Here is a 13,946-nt window from a genome sequence, read left to right as displayed (position 1 = left end):
TTTAGAAAGCTGGGCGGGCAGGGTCCGTGTGACCCAGGCTTTCGCTTCTCCTAAACAGCCCCGGAACACCATGTGACGCAGCCCGGGCCATAGAAGCAGTGAAAGGGGAAGCTAGGGGCTCCCCGAGTTTCTTAAGAAGCGGAGAGCCAGACCGAGGCTGAGCTCGGAGGGAGAGGTGCCCGGAGGGCCGGGACGGGGGGACAGGCTTACAGTCTCGGGACGGGAGGCGGTGGAGGAGGCAGCGGGCGGTGGAGCCAGAGGCAGGCCCTGTGAGGACCCCTGTCCCCAGGGTGCAGGCCAGGTGTCGCCAGGGAAAGGGACAACGGTTAAGAAAAGGCAGCCAACCGGAGAGACCGACAGGAAAGGAGGGGGAGAGGCAGAGAAGAGTCGAGAGGAAGGGTCGGCAGTAGGATGGCTGGAGGAAGGAGGAAGAGTTAGGGGCGGCAGGAGGGGAGAGCTGAGAGTTAGGGAGCAAAGAGGTAGAATCCGGGTAGCTCCCGAGGGGGCGAGAAAGGCGGGGAGAGGGGACGGGGGGAGCAAGGAAGGGGAGAGGGAGAGGAAGGGGGACACCCCCCCAAGGAGGTGAGAAAGGAGGGAAGGGAGGAGAGGAGTGAGGCCTCGGGGGAGGGGCAAGGGACTCGGCGGGGGAGGGGTGGGTCCGAGTCGCGCCGCAGGGGGCCCAGGATGGCCGGGACGCGTGCCCCTGGGGCGCTCTGGGAGTCGGAGGAACGCCAGCCGCTCCTGGCGCGCAGGCCGCAGGGGCCCCGTCGGTGGTGGCGGGCCGCGGCGGCCGCGGTGCTGCTGGTGGAGATGCTGGAGCGCGCCGCCTTCTTCGGCGTCACCGGCAACCTCGTGCTCTACCTGAACAGCGCCGAACTCAACTGGGGAGGCGAGCAGGCGTCCCGTGCCGCACTTGTCTTCCTGGGCGCCTCCTACCTGCTGTCGCCCGTGGGCGGCTGGCTGGCCGACGTGTACTTGGGCCGCTACCGCGCCATCGTGCTCAGCCTGCTGCTCTACCTGGCCGCCTCGGGCCTGCTGGCCGCCACCGCCTTCCCCGACGGCCGCAGCTCCTTCTGCGGAGAAATACCCTCCGCGCACCTGGTGCCCGCCTGCCCCTCGCCCGGCTGCCAGCACCCCTCGCGCGCCACCTACTGCGCACCCACCATCTACGCGGTGCTGCTGCTGCTCGCCCTGGCCGCCAGCTCCGTCAGGAGCAACCTCACCTCTTTCGGGGCTGACCAGGTGAGTGGCAGAGGGCCGGGGAGGGTGGGGGGAGAGGGAGGGACCTGGGAGTCAGGAGGCTACGACTGCCAGCGTGACCTCCGACAAACCACTTCCCCTCTCCGGGTCCAGTTTCCTTATTTGAAAGAAGCTGGGGGTGCGGGGTGCGGGAGGGGGTGGCTCGGGGTTTGCTTATTTCAACAACTAAAACGACAACAATAGTGACAGCCCTAGTTGGCCTTCTTTGACCATGTGTCACTTTCCGTGTTTTAATTCATTTCATCCTCTGAACTACTTACAGGGTAGGTAGTTGTATTATGCCATTTTACAGATGAGGACACTGAGGTTTCAGGACATCAATCAACCTTTCCAAGGTCTCTTAGAGAGCAGCTCCAAAGGAGGATACGGCTACCTGGACTTCAGGCCCCATCAGGAGCCCCAGCTTGGCGTGTTAGAGCGATCTGGGGGCTGCAAGAGGAGCAAGCCTTTTCCCGCCAGCTGTACCAGAGGTGGAGTCAGGCCCACTTGCTCAGATCTTAGCTCTGCTGCTCAGGAACCAGCGGCACTTGGGCCAATATCCTAACTTCTGAGCCTTTTTCTGTACCCTTTTGGACAGAAGATGGCACATAAAATTCAATAGATATTTGCTAACTGAATGAATAATCACCTAATTTATTGTTGTTCAGTTGCCAAGTCATGTCTGACTCTTTGCAACCCCATGAACTGCAGCACGCCAGGCTTCCCTGACCCTCACTGTCTCCCGGAGTTTGCCCATATTCACGTCCACTGAATCAGTGAAGCCATCCAACCATCTCATCCTCTGTTGCCCCCTTCTCCTCCTGCCCTCAATCTTTCCCAGCATTAGTGTCTTTTCCAATGAGTCGGTTCTTTGCATCAAGTGGTTAAAGTATTAGAGCTTCAGCTTCATCATCAGTCCTTCCAGTGAATATTCAGGATTGATTTCCTCTAGGATTGACTGGTTTGATCTCCTTGTAGTCCAAGGGACTCTCAAGAGTCTTCTCCAGCGCCACAGTTCAAAAGCATCAATTCTTGGGGCCTCTGCCTCCTTTATGGTCCAACTCTCACATCCGTACATGACTGCTGGAAAAATACCTAATAGCACAGCTGTATTTTGATAGTTCTACTCAGTGGGATGTTAAGACAGTAATTTTTTAAAATATGTAACATGATTTGAAAAAAATCACTTACAATGTTAATGAGAAAAAGCAATGCACAACTGCATACAGAATATGATCACAGCCATGTGAAAAGACCAGGTGTCAACAGAAGGGAGAAACTGGGAAAAATTTTAACAGTAGTGGGAACAGGCCACTGGACTAGTTGTACTTTTTTTTACCTAACTGTCTGTTTTAAAATGTTTTTTAATAACATGTGTTACAATCAGAAAGGGACATTTTAGAAAGAATCATTGCATCCAGCTGTCATCCACAGTCCAGCATCCAACATAGTCTCCAGTGACCTTGCCAAGGAGTGACTCACCCAGCCTGTTTGGATAGCTTTGCTGATGAGGGATTCAGTGCCCCCAGGACAGCCCTCTCCATTTCTCAGCCCCCACTGACCTTCCTTCAGACCAGGAGACCCCCAAAATCTGCCACTGGGGATCTCTCACATTCCCTTAACGCTCCTCTTCACTGACATCCCACCCTATCCCCAGGTGCCCTTAACCTGTGCCTTGACCTCATTGACCTCCAGAGGGCCTCAGCCATCTACTGCCTCCTGTCTCTCCCACCTCTTGGTGGCGGAATTGACCTCTCAGAGGCTCAGCCACTGGGCAGCATGGACTTTGGGTGGGGCCGGGCCAGGCTGGAAGGCTGCCTGGGGGTCTGACCTGACCCCTAGGCAGCTCAGAAACACTAAAATGATTTGAGGCAGGGATGGGCATGATTAGATTTGAGTTCTTTAAAATGGCTCTAGCCACAAGGTAGAGAGTGGATGGGGGTCACAAGAGTGGGCACACAAGAGCAGTGAGGGGGCTGTTGCAGAATTAGGGGGACAGTCAGATGGGCAGGGAGGGTGGGAAGGGTTGGCATCATCTGGCAGAAAGCCATACACAGGAGCCAAGCGTTTTAACACACTTGCTGGTTTCAGAACAGGCCATCCATCATTCTCAGCAAAGTGGCTGCTCATTTTGGGAGAACTCATTTATATCCTGAATGGGCTGCCTGCTCTTCCCCTTAGAGTTTCAATTGTCATATTCATTTTACATCCAATTAATAAATGGAGTGACTGCTCATTATGGGACTTATTCGATTTTCTGCTTGAAAGTCTACAGGCAAGGATTTTCAGTGAGTGGACAGGCCCTTCCCTTTTTACTGCCAAGAGGATCCCTCAAAATCTCCAAAGGGATGCAGTTTTAAATGCATCTGTGTGAACTCTAATCTTACATCTGGAAAAGGAACAAAATACCTAGTTATCTTTTTTCTAGTGCAATCACAGAAGTTAAAGCTTTACAAAATCTGCTTAGCTAATGGATATATGTATCTCTGGGTAGAAGAAGAATGATGGGTTCCGAGATTTGGGGAATTGTTGAAGGGGTAATGGGGTACAAATTTGCTTATTTAGAGAGGTGACTTCCAGAGCTCACTGCTTTTTCAGATTTCAGATGTCCGGGCCCTGCCCCAGACCTGCTGAGTCAGAATCTGGACCAGGATCTAGGAGCAGGACAGCTGCCAATACAGTTGATCCAAGCCAGCAGACTGGAAGTGGGCCTGGGGCTTGGCTGTCACAGATTGATCCAAACCCCGAGTAAAGATTTTTCAGCCCTTCTGCCCTTGCTGGGGGGCCTGAATTTGTTTTTTTTTTAATCAGACCAGAGTCTGCTCTTGGGGCTGCATCTGGGATGGCTTCTGCTTTCCCTGATTATGCCAACTTTGTTTGACTGGGAGGCAAGTGGGGGTGGGGGCACAACAGAAAACACTATTTGCATCTCCAAACTGCAGAGGAAATGTTCCATTGGACTTTTGTTCTTCCAATAATATGCATGAATCATATTTAATACTGTGGAGCAGACCTGAGATCTTGACTGGCTTTTTTCTGACTATGAAGGTTATGCACACCATGGTCTGCTCAAACACAAAGGGATAAATCAGCTAGAAATGAACAAAGTGGCATGAGAGACATCTGTTGTGTGCACCACTTAGTGACAATAAAAAAGCAATGTGTGTCAAGGGCATGAAGAAACAGCTGCGCCAAAATGTCCTTATCATTAACAAGTGACTCCCAAGGGAAGGGTTTATTCATTCATTCGACAAATATTATTGAGCATCTACTTAGTGATCAGGGATTAAGAAAGTGCCAGAATGCCCACCAACTGATGCAAGAAGTGTCTCTGTAGGAGGGTCATGCAGTAACAGAGAGTATGTCATGGCAGGGTGCCACCAAACCTCCTTGCTCCTTACTCTTACCCCTGCCTGGCAGGTGATGGATCTTGGCCGCCATGCCAGCCGCCGCTTCTTCAATTGGTTTTACTGGAGCATCAATGTGGGTGCCATGCTGTCGTTGCTGGTGGTGGCCTTTATCCAACAGAATATCAGCTTCCTGCTGGGCTACTGCATCATCATGGGCTGTGTGGGCCTGGCCTTCTTCATCTTCCTCTTTGCCACCCCCAGCTTCATCATCAAACCTCCCACAGGCAGCCAAGTGTCCTCCATGCTCAAACTTGCTCTCCAAAACTGCTGTCCCCGACTGTGGCACCGACGCTCTTCCAGGTGAGGAGGGGACTCTGGGGGGAGGGGCCAGGTGGTCCAGTTTAAAGATACTCTGGATCAGCTCCAGTGGTAGCCCTTCATGATGATGGGCAGCTAGAGCTGCCCACTATGCCTGAGGATGGTGATGGAGATGAGGGTGGTGGTAATATTGACAGTGAACTAACTGTAGAAAGTATGAGGATGTTAATAGTCTTGACAGTGATGGAAGTGATGAATATAGGGATGATGGTGTTATCAGTGACAATAACTTCTGGCAATAAAGACAAACCATGGCAGCAGAGGTGGTAGTTGTGGAGATGATGGTACCAATGAAGGCAGTTGGGACAGAATTCTACACCACCTTGATATTAAGTATAAGAAAGACTAAGAAGTCAGCCAAACCAGTTTCTTTTCCCAAGGGAGGAAAACCATCCCCTCAAAAAAGAAATGTAACAAAGCAAAATGGTTATCTGAGGAGGTCCTACAAATAGCTGAGAAAAGTAGAGAAGTGAAAGGCAAAGGCAGAAAGGAAAGATATACTCATCTGAATGCAGAGCTCCAAAGAATAGCAAGGAGAGTTAAGAAAGCCTTCTTAAGTGAACAAAGCAAAGAAAAAGAGGAGAACAATAGAATGGGAAACACTAGCGATCTCTTCAAGAAAATTAGAGATACCAAGGGAACATTTCATGAAAAGATGGTCACAATAAAGGAAAGAAATGGTATGGAAGCCAAAGATATTAAGAAGAGGTGGCAAGAATACACTGAAGAACTATACAAAAAATACCTTAATGACTCAAATAACTGTGATGGTGTGATCACTCACCTAGAGCCAGACATCTTGGAGTGCAAAGTCAAGTGGGCCTTAGAAAGCATCACTGCAAACAAAGCTAGTGGAGGTGATGGAATTCCAGTTGAGCTATTTCAAATTGTAAAATATGATGCAGTTAAAGTGCTGCACTCAATATGCCAGCAAATTTGCAAAACTCAGCAATGGCCACAGGACTGGAAAAGGTCAGTTTTCATTCCAATCCCAAAGAAAGGCAATGCCAAAGAATGTTCAAACTACTGCACAATTGCATTCATTTCACATGCTAGCAAAGTACTGTTCAAAATTCTCCAAGCCAGGCTTCAATAGTACATGAAATATGAACTTTCAGATGTTCAAGCTGGATTTAGAAGAGGCAGGAGAACCAGAGATCAAATTGACAACATCTGTTGAATCATAGAAAAAGCAAGAGAATTCCAGAAAAACATCTACTTCTGCTTCATTGACTACACTAAAGCCTTTGACTGTGTGGATCACAACAAACTGGAAAATTCTTAAAGAGATGGGAATACCAGACCACCCTACCTGCCTCCTGCGAAACCTGTATGCAGGCCAAGAAGCAACAGTTAGAACCAGACATGGAACAGACTGGTTCAAAATTAGGAAAGGAGTACATCAAGGCTGTACATTGTCACCCTGCTTATTTAATTTATATGCAGAGTATATCATGCAAAATACCAGACTGGATGAAGCACAAGCTGGAATCAAGACTACTGGGAGAAATAACCTCAGATATGCAGGTGACACCACCATTATGGCAGAAAGCAAAGAGGAACTAAAGAGCCTCTTGATGCAGGTGAAAGAGGAGAGTGGAAAAGCTGGCTTAAAACTTAACATTCAAAAAACAAAGATCATGGCATCCAGTCCCATCACTTCATGTCAAATAGATGGGGAAATAATGGAAACAGTGACAGACTTTATTTTCTTGGGCTCCAAAATCACTACAGATGGTGACTGCAGTCATGAAATTAAAAGACTCTTGCTTCTTGGAAGAAAAGCTATGACCATATTAAAGAGCAGAAACGTTACTTCGCCAACAAAGATTCATATAGTCAAAGCTATGGTTTTTCCAGTAGTCTTGTACAGATGTGATAGTTGGACCATAAAGAAGGATGAGCACCAAAGAATTGATGCTTTTGAACTGTGGTATTGGAGAAGACTCTTGAGAGTCCCTTGGACAGCAAGGAGATCAAACCAGTCAATCCTAAAGGAAATCAACCCTGAACATTCATTGGAAGGACTGATGCTGAAGCTGAATCTCCAATACTTTGACCACCTGATGTGAAGAGCCAACTCATTAGAAAAGACCCTGATGAAAAATTGAAGGCAGGAGGAGAAGGGGATGACAGAGGACAAAATGGTTGGATGGCAAAACCAGCTACTCAGTGGACATGAGTCTGAGCAAACTCCGGGAGATGGTGAAAGACAGGGAAACCTGGGATGCTGTAGTCCATGGGGTTGCAAAGAGTCAGACACGACTGAGTGACTAAACAACAACAAGGGAGGAAAGTTCTGAATAATCTTGCACATGCACAATGGCTGCCTTTTGCCCCTCTGTTCCCTGAGTTTATTGACTACTTATGCTAAGCAAACCTGTCTCCAGACCGTGGACCCAGTTACAGCTCCCATCCGTGGAATCTAGACAGAAAAGGTATAGAGCATGTTTTCTCCCAACGTGGTACATTGCTATAAGGTTTTGTTTGAATGATCCATTGCTGCCTAATGAACCACCCCAGAACTTAGTGTCTTAAGCTACCACCTTTTTTGCCTCTCAAAGTCCTGTGGTTCACTGGGCTCACCTGGGTAATTCTGCTTCTTGTGATGTCATGGGGGCTGCAGTCACATGGGGACTTGTAAGGGTTAGAACACCGAAGACACCTCACATTCCTGGTTGGCAGTTGACCTTGACTGTCAGAAAGCGTACCTTGGTTCCTCTTTGTGTGGCCTCGCCCCCGGGAGGCAAGGTGTTTGGGCCAGGAAGGAAAGGAAGCATTCCAAGAGAAAATGTCCTAAAAGACAGGAAGTGGAAGCTCTGCATCCCTGGAAGGCCTTTTGGAGTTTCTGAGTCCCAGAGCATCACTTCTTCCTCATTCTGTTGGTTAGCACAGTCACAGGCTTGCTCAGATTCAAGGGCAGGGCAGATAAACTCCATCCGTCAGCCAAGAAGAGGCATCACAAACTGGGAGGGGAGAAGCTCATGATGGTCATTACACCACACTGGTATCTTCCCTTTGGGAGTCTCAAAGGATGAGCCAAGGCTCTTGGGTGAGAGGGATTAAAAACTTCTCAAGACAAAGGGCAAAGGGTAAAAGCTGATCTTTTCTGCCTCCTAATATTGTTCCCCCTACCCCTACCTCTCCATTCTTTGGTGTGTAGGGAGAGGGCTCACATGTTGCCTGTTAAGGAGGATGGACTTGGAGACCACATCTGGGGAACTGGACTGTCTCAAACTGTAATGCCTCTTTCCCTGAGTCAAGCATGAATGGGGGCTTCCCTGATTCCCAGGGCAAATCAACACTATGAGCCAAAAAATCCCCCAAGACTCTGCTTGCCACAGCCTCTGGTCTTACTTCCCCTAGGACCCAAGAGGCTGAAGCTCTATGATGGAATGAGTCTTAATCACCACCTCTGCTTCAGGGATGATAGTGATCGTATTGACAGTGGCAATGCCAACACACACACACACACACACAAATTAATGGTGATAGCAATGAGAACTCCGTGGAGAGGATGGCTTTGGTGACTGTGGTTACTGTACTAATGATGCTGATAGGGGTGCAAATGTTGATAATGTCAATGAAAGTGATACTGATGGTGGAGTGGAGGAGAGGAGGGCAGTGATTTCTGAGATGATGGCTGTGATAACTGGTGATAGGGGAGTGGGATTAAAGTAGGGGATGATGGTGGCGGTGGGAAGGTAGCCGTGGTGGTGGTGACAGTAGCTGCCATTTAATCTGCTGCCTCTTTTGCCCCTTAGAGACCCTCCCAGTGCCCGGCTGCTGCCTGACCAGAGGTCTTGGCAGCCTGGCCCTTCCCGCCAAGAGGACATCGCCAACTTCCAGGTGCTGGTGAAGATCTTGCCCATCATGGTGACTTTGGTACCCTATTGGATGGTATACTTCCAGGTCAGTACCCCTGCCCTTTCACTCTGGAGGAAATGGCTCCCTAGGCCCCTTAGTAGTCTCATCTCTCACCATAGATACTCTGGGCATGTGGAATGAGGGTGGTGTGGTTCAGTTGCTAAGTCATGTCCAACTCTTATGACTCTATGGGCTATGTAACCTACCAGGCTTCTCTATCCATGGATTTTCCAGGCAAGAACACTGGAGTGGGTTGCCATTTCCTTCTTCAGGGGATCTTCCCGACGCAGGGCTCAAACCCCCGTCTCCTGCATGGCAGGCGGATTCTTTACCAGCTGAGCTACCAGCCCCTCCCTGTGCCCCCCACCCCCATCTCCCGTGTGGAATGAGGGAAGGGCTCACAAAGTGAACTGCTGCCTTGTAGCAGCCAGGTGGGCGCTGATGCAAAGCTGTCCCAATAATCACATTCCCTGAGTGCACAAGCAGCTCTGGAGACGGGTCTGAGTCCCAGTGACTGAATAAATCACCCCATCCCTCCCAGCCTCAGTTTCTCATGTTAGACTAGAGGCTCAGACAACTCTGAAGCATTCTATTCTCCGACTTGGCAACGAAGGCCCAGAAAAGGTGGGTCAGTTATCTGAGACCCTACAGCAAGTCTGAGACAAGCTCAGCACCTCCAGTGCTTTGCAACAGAAGTTCCCAACCCTGGCTCCGCCTCAGAATGCCCTGCAGAGTTTTTAAAAAATATACAGATTCCCAGGTTTCACCCCCAGATTCATGAAAGAGAACTGCCTGGGGAGTCTCTAGTGTAATAAACTTCTCAGATGATGCTAACCCTCAGGGAGGTTTAAGAACCACTGCTTCCTCCCACCCCGCAAAATGTGTGGGTGTGTGGAGGGTGGGCAACTAACCCCAACCTCTAAGCCCCAGGCCCCAAAGTCATTGCCTCCCACATCTGCTTTGTAGGAATCTTGTTTTGAGATACAGAAGATGGGGGTTGTTCAGGGTCAGCTTGCTACTTGGGGACAGCACAGAGGCAGAAGCTGTCTGTGATGGGACGTGTGTGTCCATGGCTGATCCCCGGTCACACCAGTTGTTAGAACACTGGCATCCTTCCATACCAGTCAGCAAACAGCTGCTGCCTTGGTCAACACAAGGGCCCTCTGCTGCTCCCTGGCCCTTCTGTGGGATTTTCTTGGATCCCCCTCCCTCACAGAGCAACTAACAGGGTAACACCTGGGATGGCAGGGCCCCCTGGAGTCTGCTCCTGCCGCTATGTCCAGGGACACTCTGGTGGATCAGTGACTACACATCCCCAATTGTGTCAACCTGTGTGACTCAGCTTGGCTTCAGTGTCAGATAAGAGCTCCCCATGGGGCCAGCCATGTCATTATCTTCCCCATGTCAACAAACATTTATCCATGAGTACTCGAGGCTGGCCCTGGAGACATGAACATGAGCCAGACCAGCTGGGACCCTGGCTCTGGAGCAAAGCTGGGCACGTAGCCCTTGGGCCTGGGAGCAGAGTGACAGAAGCTTCCCAGGAGCAAGGAGGGTGGTGTGGTCTCTTCTCCCTGAGACTAGGAAAGGGGACTGCTGCCTGGCCGCCCTGTACTACTGCAGAGGAGTACCTGACTTGGAGCTGGGAGTGTCCTGGGGTGGAGGTGAGGTGGCCAGCTCTGTTCCAGCCTCATCTCTAGCTCTCTCGGCAGATGCAGTCCACGTACGTCCTGCAAGGTCTTCACCTCCAAATCCCGAACATCTTCCCCAACTACCCTACCAACAGATCCGAGGATCTGAGGGTCCAGAGCAGTGTCTACAAGGTGAGAGACACATGTGCGTTCAGCCCCAATCTCGGGCCAGGCTGGGGGCTTCCTTTGAGAAAAAGAAGACTGAAGCAGCCTCCACACTCCTGTCTCCTAGTGGCAGAGCATCCTTGGACTATAGAAAACGCACCTGGAGGTCCAGGCATCCTGCCGTAAAGCTCAGCTACATACAAGACTTCTGGCCAGCTTCACTCTACCGCTGCTCTGAAGTGGGCCTGACTGCCAGTTTGCACCAGACTCTCAGATCACACACACTCAGGGCATTCTTATCTCTTCCTCATTCGCTCCCTCTCTGGAACCTCAGATACTCAGATCTCTGCCTTGCACCAGGACTTCCCAAACCAGGTCCTTGCCACCTCAGAGACTCTTAAAATCAAACTGGCAGATAAATGACATATTGGGTAGGCAAAAAGTTCGTTCAAGTTTTTCTGTAACACCTTATGAAAGAACTTCAATGAACATTTTGGCTAACTGAATATTTGCTACTAAACTTCACTCCTTGCCCATGGCAGACATCACTAATCAATCTCAACATTCTTTCATGCTGAGCCCATGAACGTTCCAGGCAGCCACAGCCAATTGACAGAAGTTAAAGAATGCTGCTTGCCATCCCTGATCTAATCCATCCCCTAGTTGCACAGCCGAGATGTGTGCATTCAGGGGAGGGGAACAGACTTGACTCCGGGTCACGCAGGGACAGTCTGGATGGAGCCCAGGTCTGCCGACTCTAGTCCAGAGCTCCTTCTGCTCCGCTCACCTGCCCCTCTTGGTTTCTTCTTGCAGATCCCAGAAGCCTGGCTGCTCCTGGCCAATGTCGTGGTGTTGCTGATTCTGGTGCCTGTAAAGGACCACCTGCTTGACCCTCTACTGCTGCGCTGCAAGCTGCTTCCCTCTGCTCTGCAGAAGATGGCACTGGGGATGTTCTTTGGTTTCACCTCGGTCATTGTGGCAGGTGCAGTGTGGGGCCTGGGGGAGTGGGATGGCCTTTGTCTGGGGCTGGAGGGAGGCTGGTTCCCCCAGGGGCTGATTATGGAGCTGTGGGTCCGGGCCAAGTACACCCTCCACCTGTAGGTGCCAGTCTTGGTTTCTGGAAGATGTGAACTGAAAGAGACCCTCCTCCTTGAGTCCAGCCTCTTCTCATTTTTGACAGATAAGGAAGCTCAGGTCAAGAGAGGAAAAAAGATTTTCCCCAGTGGGATGTAAGCTCCCTGAAGGCAGGAAAATTTTTTTCTTTTTCTTTTTTAATTCACTGCTATGAATAATGAGGGCTTCCCTGGTGGCTCAGATGGTAAAGAATCTGCCTGCAATGTGGGAGACCCAGGTTTGATCCCTGGGTCAGGAAGATCCCCTGGAGAAGGGTATGACAAACCACTCCAGTATTCTTGCCTAGAGAATCCCATGAACAGAGGAGCCTGGCAGGTTACAGTCCAAGGGGTTGCAAAGACTCAGACACACTTTGTTGAGCAACTGAACAACAACAACACGAATAATGAACATAGGTATTCAATAAGTGTGTAGAATGTGTTTTCCAAAGACACACAGCTGTTCAGTGGATGGGGGACTTTTTCCAAAAAGTATTCACTATTTATTCTTTTCCTTCTTCCATTTCAAAAGGATTTGAAGCTGCAAAGCCACTTACAAGAAAGGGCTCTGATAAAAGAAGCTTTGCATGCCACTGTACTGACCTCAGCCCTCTCACTTTGTGGCATAATGATCCTGAAGTTTCTTAGTGTCTCTGAACTTCATCTTTAAAAAGGAGAGAGTAATTCATTCAGACACTATGCAGGGCCTGGGCTCTGCCCTTATGGAATGTGGTCTAACAGGAGTGTTGTGAGGATTAAATAAGATGAAGTCAGTAAATCACTCAGCACCATGCCTGGATCATAAGTAGGAGCCAAAGGAATTAAAGCTCAGTAAACAGTATTGAGTTTGTTAACTGAGGATGAAAGGATGAAAACCACAAAGTAGATTGTTTTTCAGCTAGGTACTTTGGTAAATTTTGTCCTATATCACCCTCACAAGAATCCTGGGATTTTTATTCCTGCGTGCGTGCTCACTCAGTCATGTCCAACTCTTTGTGACCCCATGGACTGTAGACTGCCAGGCTCCTCTGTCTATGGGATTCTCTAGATAAGAATACTGGAGTGGGTAGGCAATACCTTCCCCAGGGGATCTTCCCGACCCAGGGATCGAACCCAAGTTTTCTGCATTGCAGATGAATTTATTACCACTGAACTTCTTGCATAAAAGTACTGGGTCTCAGAGAGGTTAAGTGATTGGCCCAAGGTCACACAACTAACCAGTGGCAGGGCCATGACTGGAACCGAAGTCACTTAATTACATAAACGGTGTTCGTTCCATGAGAGCACAGCTGTCTCCTAAGCAATGAAGGGAGAGAAAATAAACTTGAAAGCCAGGTAGAAATGCTACTGTAATACTTGATGCTGCAGCAGAGGAGTCATGTGATATCACGGGCATGGACCAGCTTTGAAACCAGACACACTGAGGCACAAGGACAGCCCCAACCACTTATCAGCTTTGTGACTTGGGGCTGATTGCTTAAAGTTCTCTTTCTCATTTACGAGAATGCATACTAGGTGTCTCACCCATAACAGGCTCTCAATTAATAAGAGCTGTTACTCTTATTGAGTGCAAAATCTAGTTCTGAGCTTCCTAGCAGCCAAGGCAAAAAGGGAATAGTTGAAGGGCCAGTATTAATTTCCTTACCTGATGCCTGGTCAATCACTAGCTACTTAGTGAATACCCACTACTTGCCAAGGTCTGTCATGGGCAAAGCTGCCTAAAGGCTTCCCAGGTGGTGCTAGTGGTAAAGAGCCTTCCTGCCAATGCAGGAGACATAAGAGACATGGGTTCAATCCCTGATTTGGGAAGATTCCCTGGGGAAGGGCATGGCAACCCACTCCAGTATTCTTGCCTGGAGAATCCCATGGACAGAGGAACCTGGTGGGCTGCAGTCCATGGGGTCGCAAAGAGTTGGACATGACTGAAGAGATTTAGCACAAGCTGCCCACAGTGGATCTGACTATTCCTTCTCTCTGCCACCAGGAATCCTGGAGATGAAGCGTTTAGAATACATCAATCACAACCAGACAGTGTCCCAGCAGATTGGGCGGGACACGTACTATGCAGCACCACTGTCCATCTGGTGGCAGACCCCTCAGTACCTGCTCATCGGGATCAGTGAGATTTTTGCCAGCATTGCAGGTACCCTGGACCCCTCCCCTGCTCTTGCACAGGTGATGGGCTCTGCATGGTGGTGCCTTGA

General features: G+C 49.7%; 1 protein-coding gene across 1 annotated transcript in view; it reads left to right on the top strand.

The window, feature by feature from the left end:
- Window positions 1-652: 652 nt before the first annotated feature.
- SLC15A3 (solute carrier family 15 member 3) overlaps window positions 653-13,946 on the top strand; it is a 14,968-nt gene continuing 1,674 nt past the window's right edge. The window contains exons 1-6 of the mRNA XM_020888126.2: window positions 653-1,242; window positions 4,660-4,949; window positions 8,732-8,879; window positions 10,547-10,657; window positions 11,444-11,612; window positions 13,727-13,885. Coding sequence (XP_020743785.2) covers window positions 685-1,242; window positions 4,660-4,949; window positions 8,732-8,879; window positions 10,547-10,657; window positions 11,444-11,612; window positions 13,727-13,885 — 1,435 coding nt within the window. The 5' untranslated portion in view covers window positions 653-684. The remainder of the gene's footprint in view (window positions 1,243-4,659; window positions 4,950-8,731; window positions 8,880-10,546; window positions 10,658-11,443; window positions 11,613-13,726; window positions 13,886-13,946) is intronic.

Source organism: Odocoileus virginianus, chromosome 28, assembly GCF_023699985.2.
Source record: "Odocoileus virginianus isolate 20LAN1187 ecotype Illinois chromosome 28, Ovbor_1.2, whole genome shotgun sequence".
NCBI lineage: Eukaryota > Metazoa > Chordata > Mammalia > Artiodactyla > Cervidae > Odocoileus > Odocoileus virginianus.
Note: the sequence above shows the minus strand (reverse complement) of the source record. Positions and strands in the feature narration are given on the sequence as shown.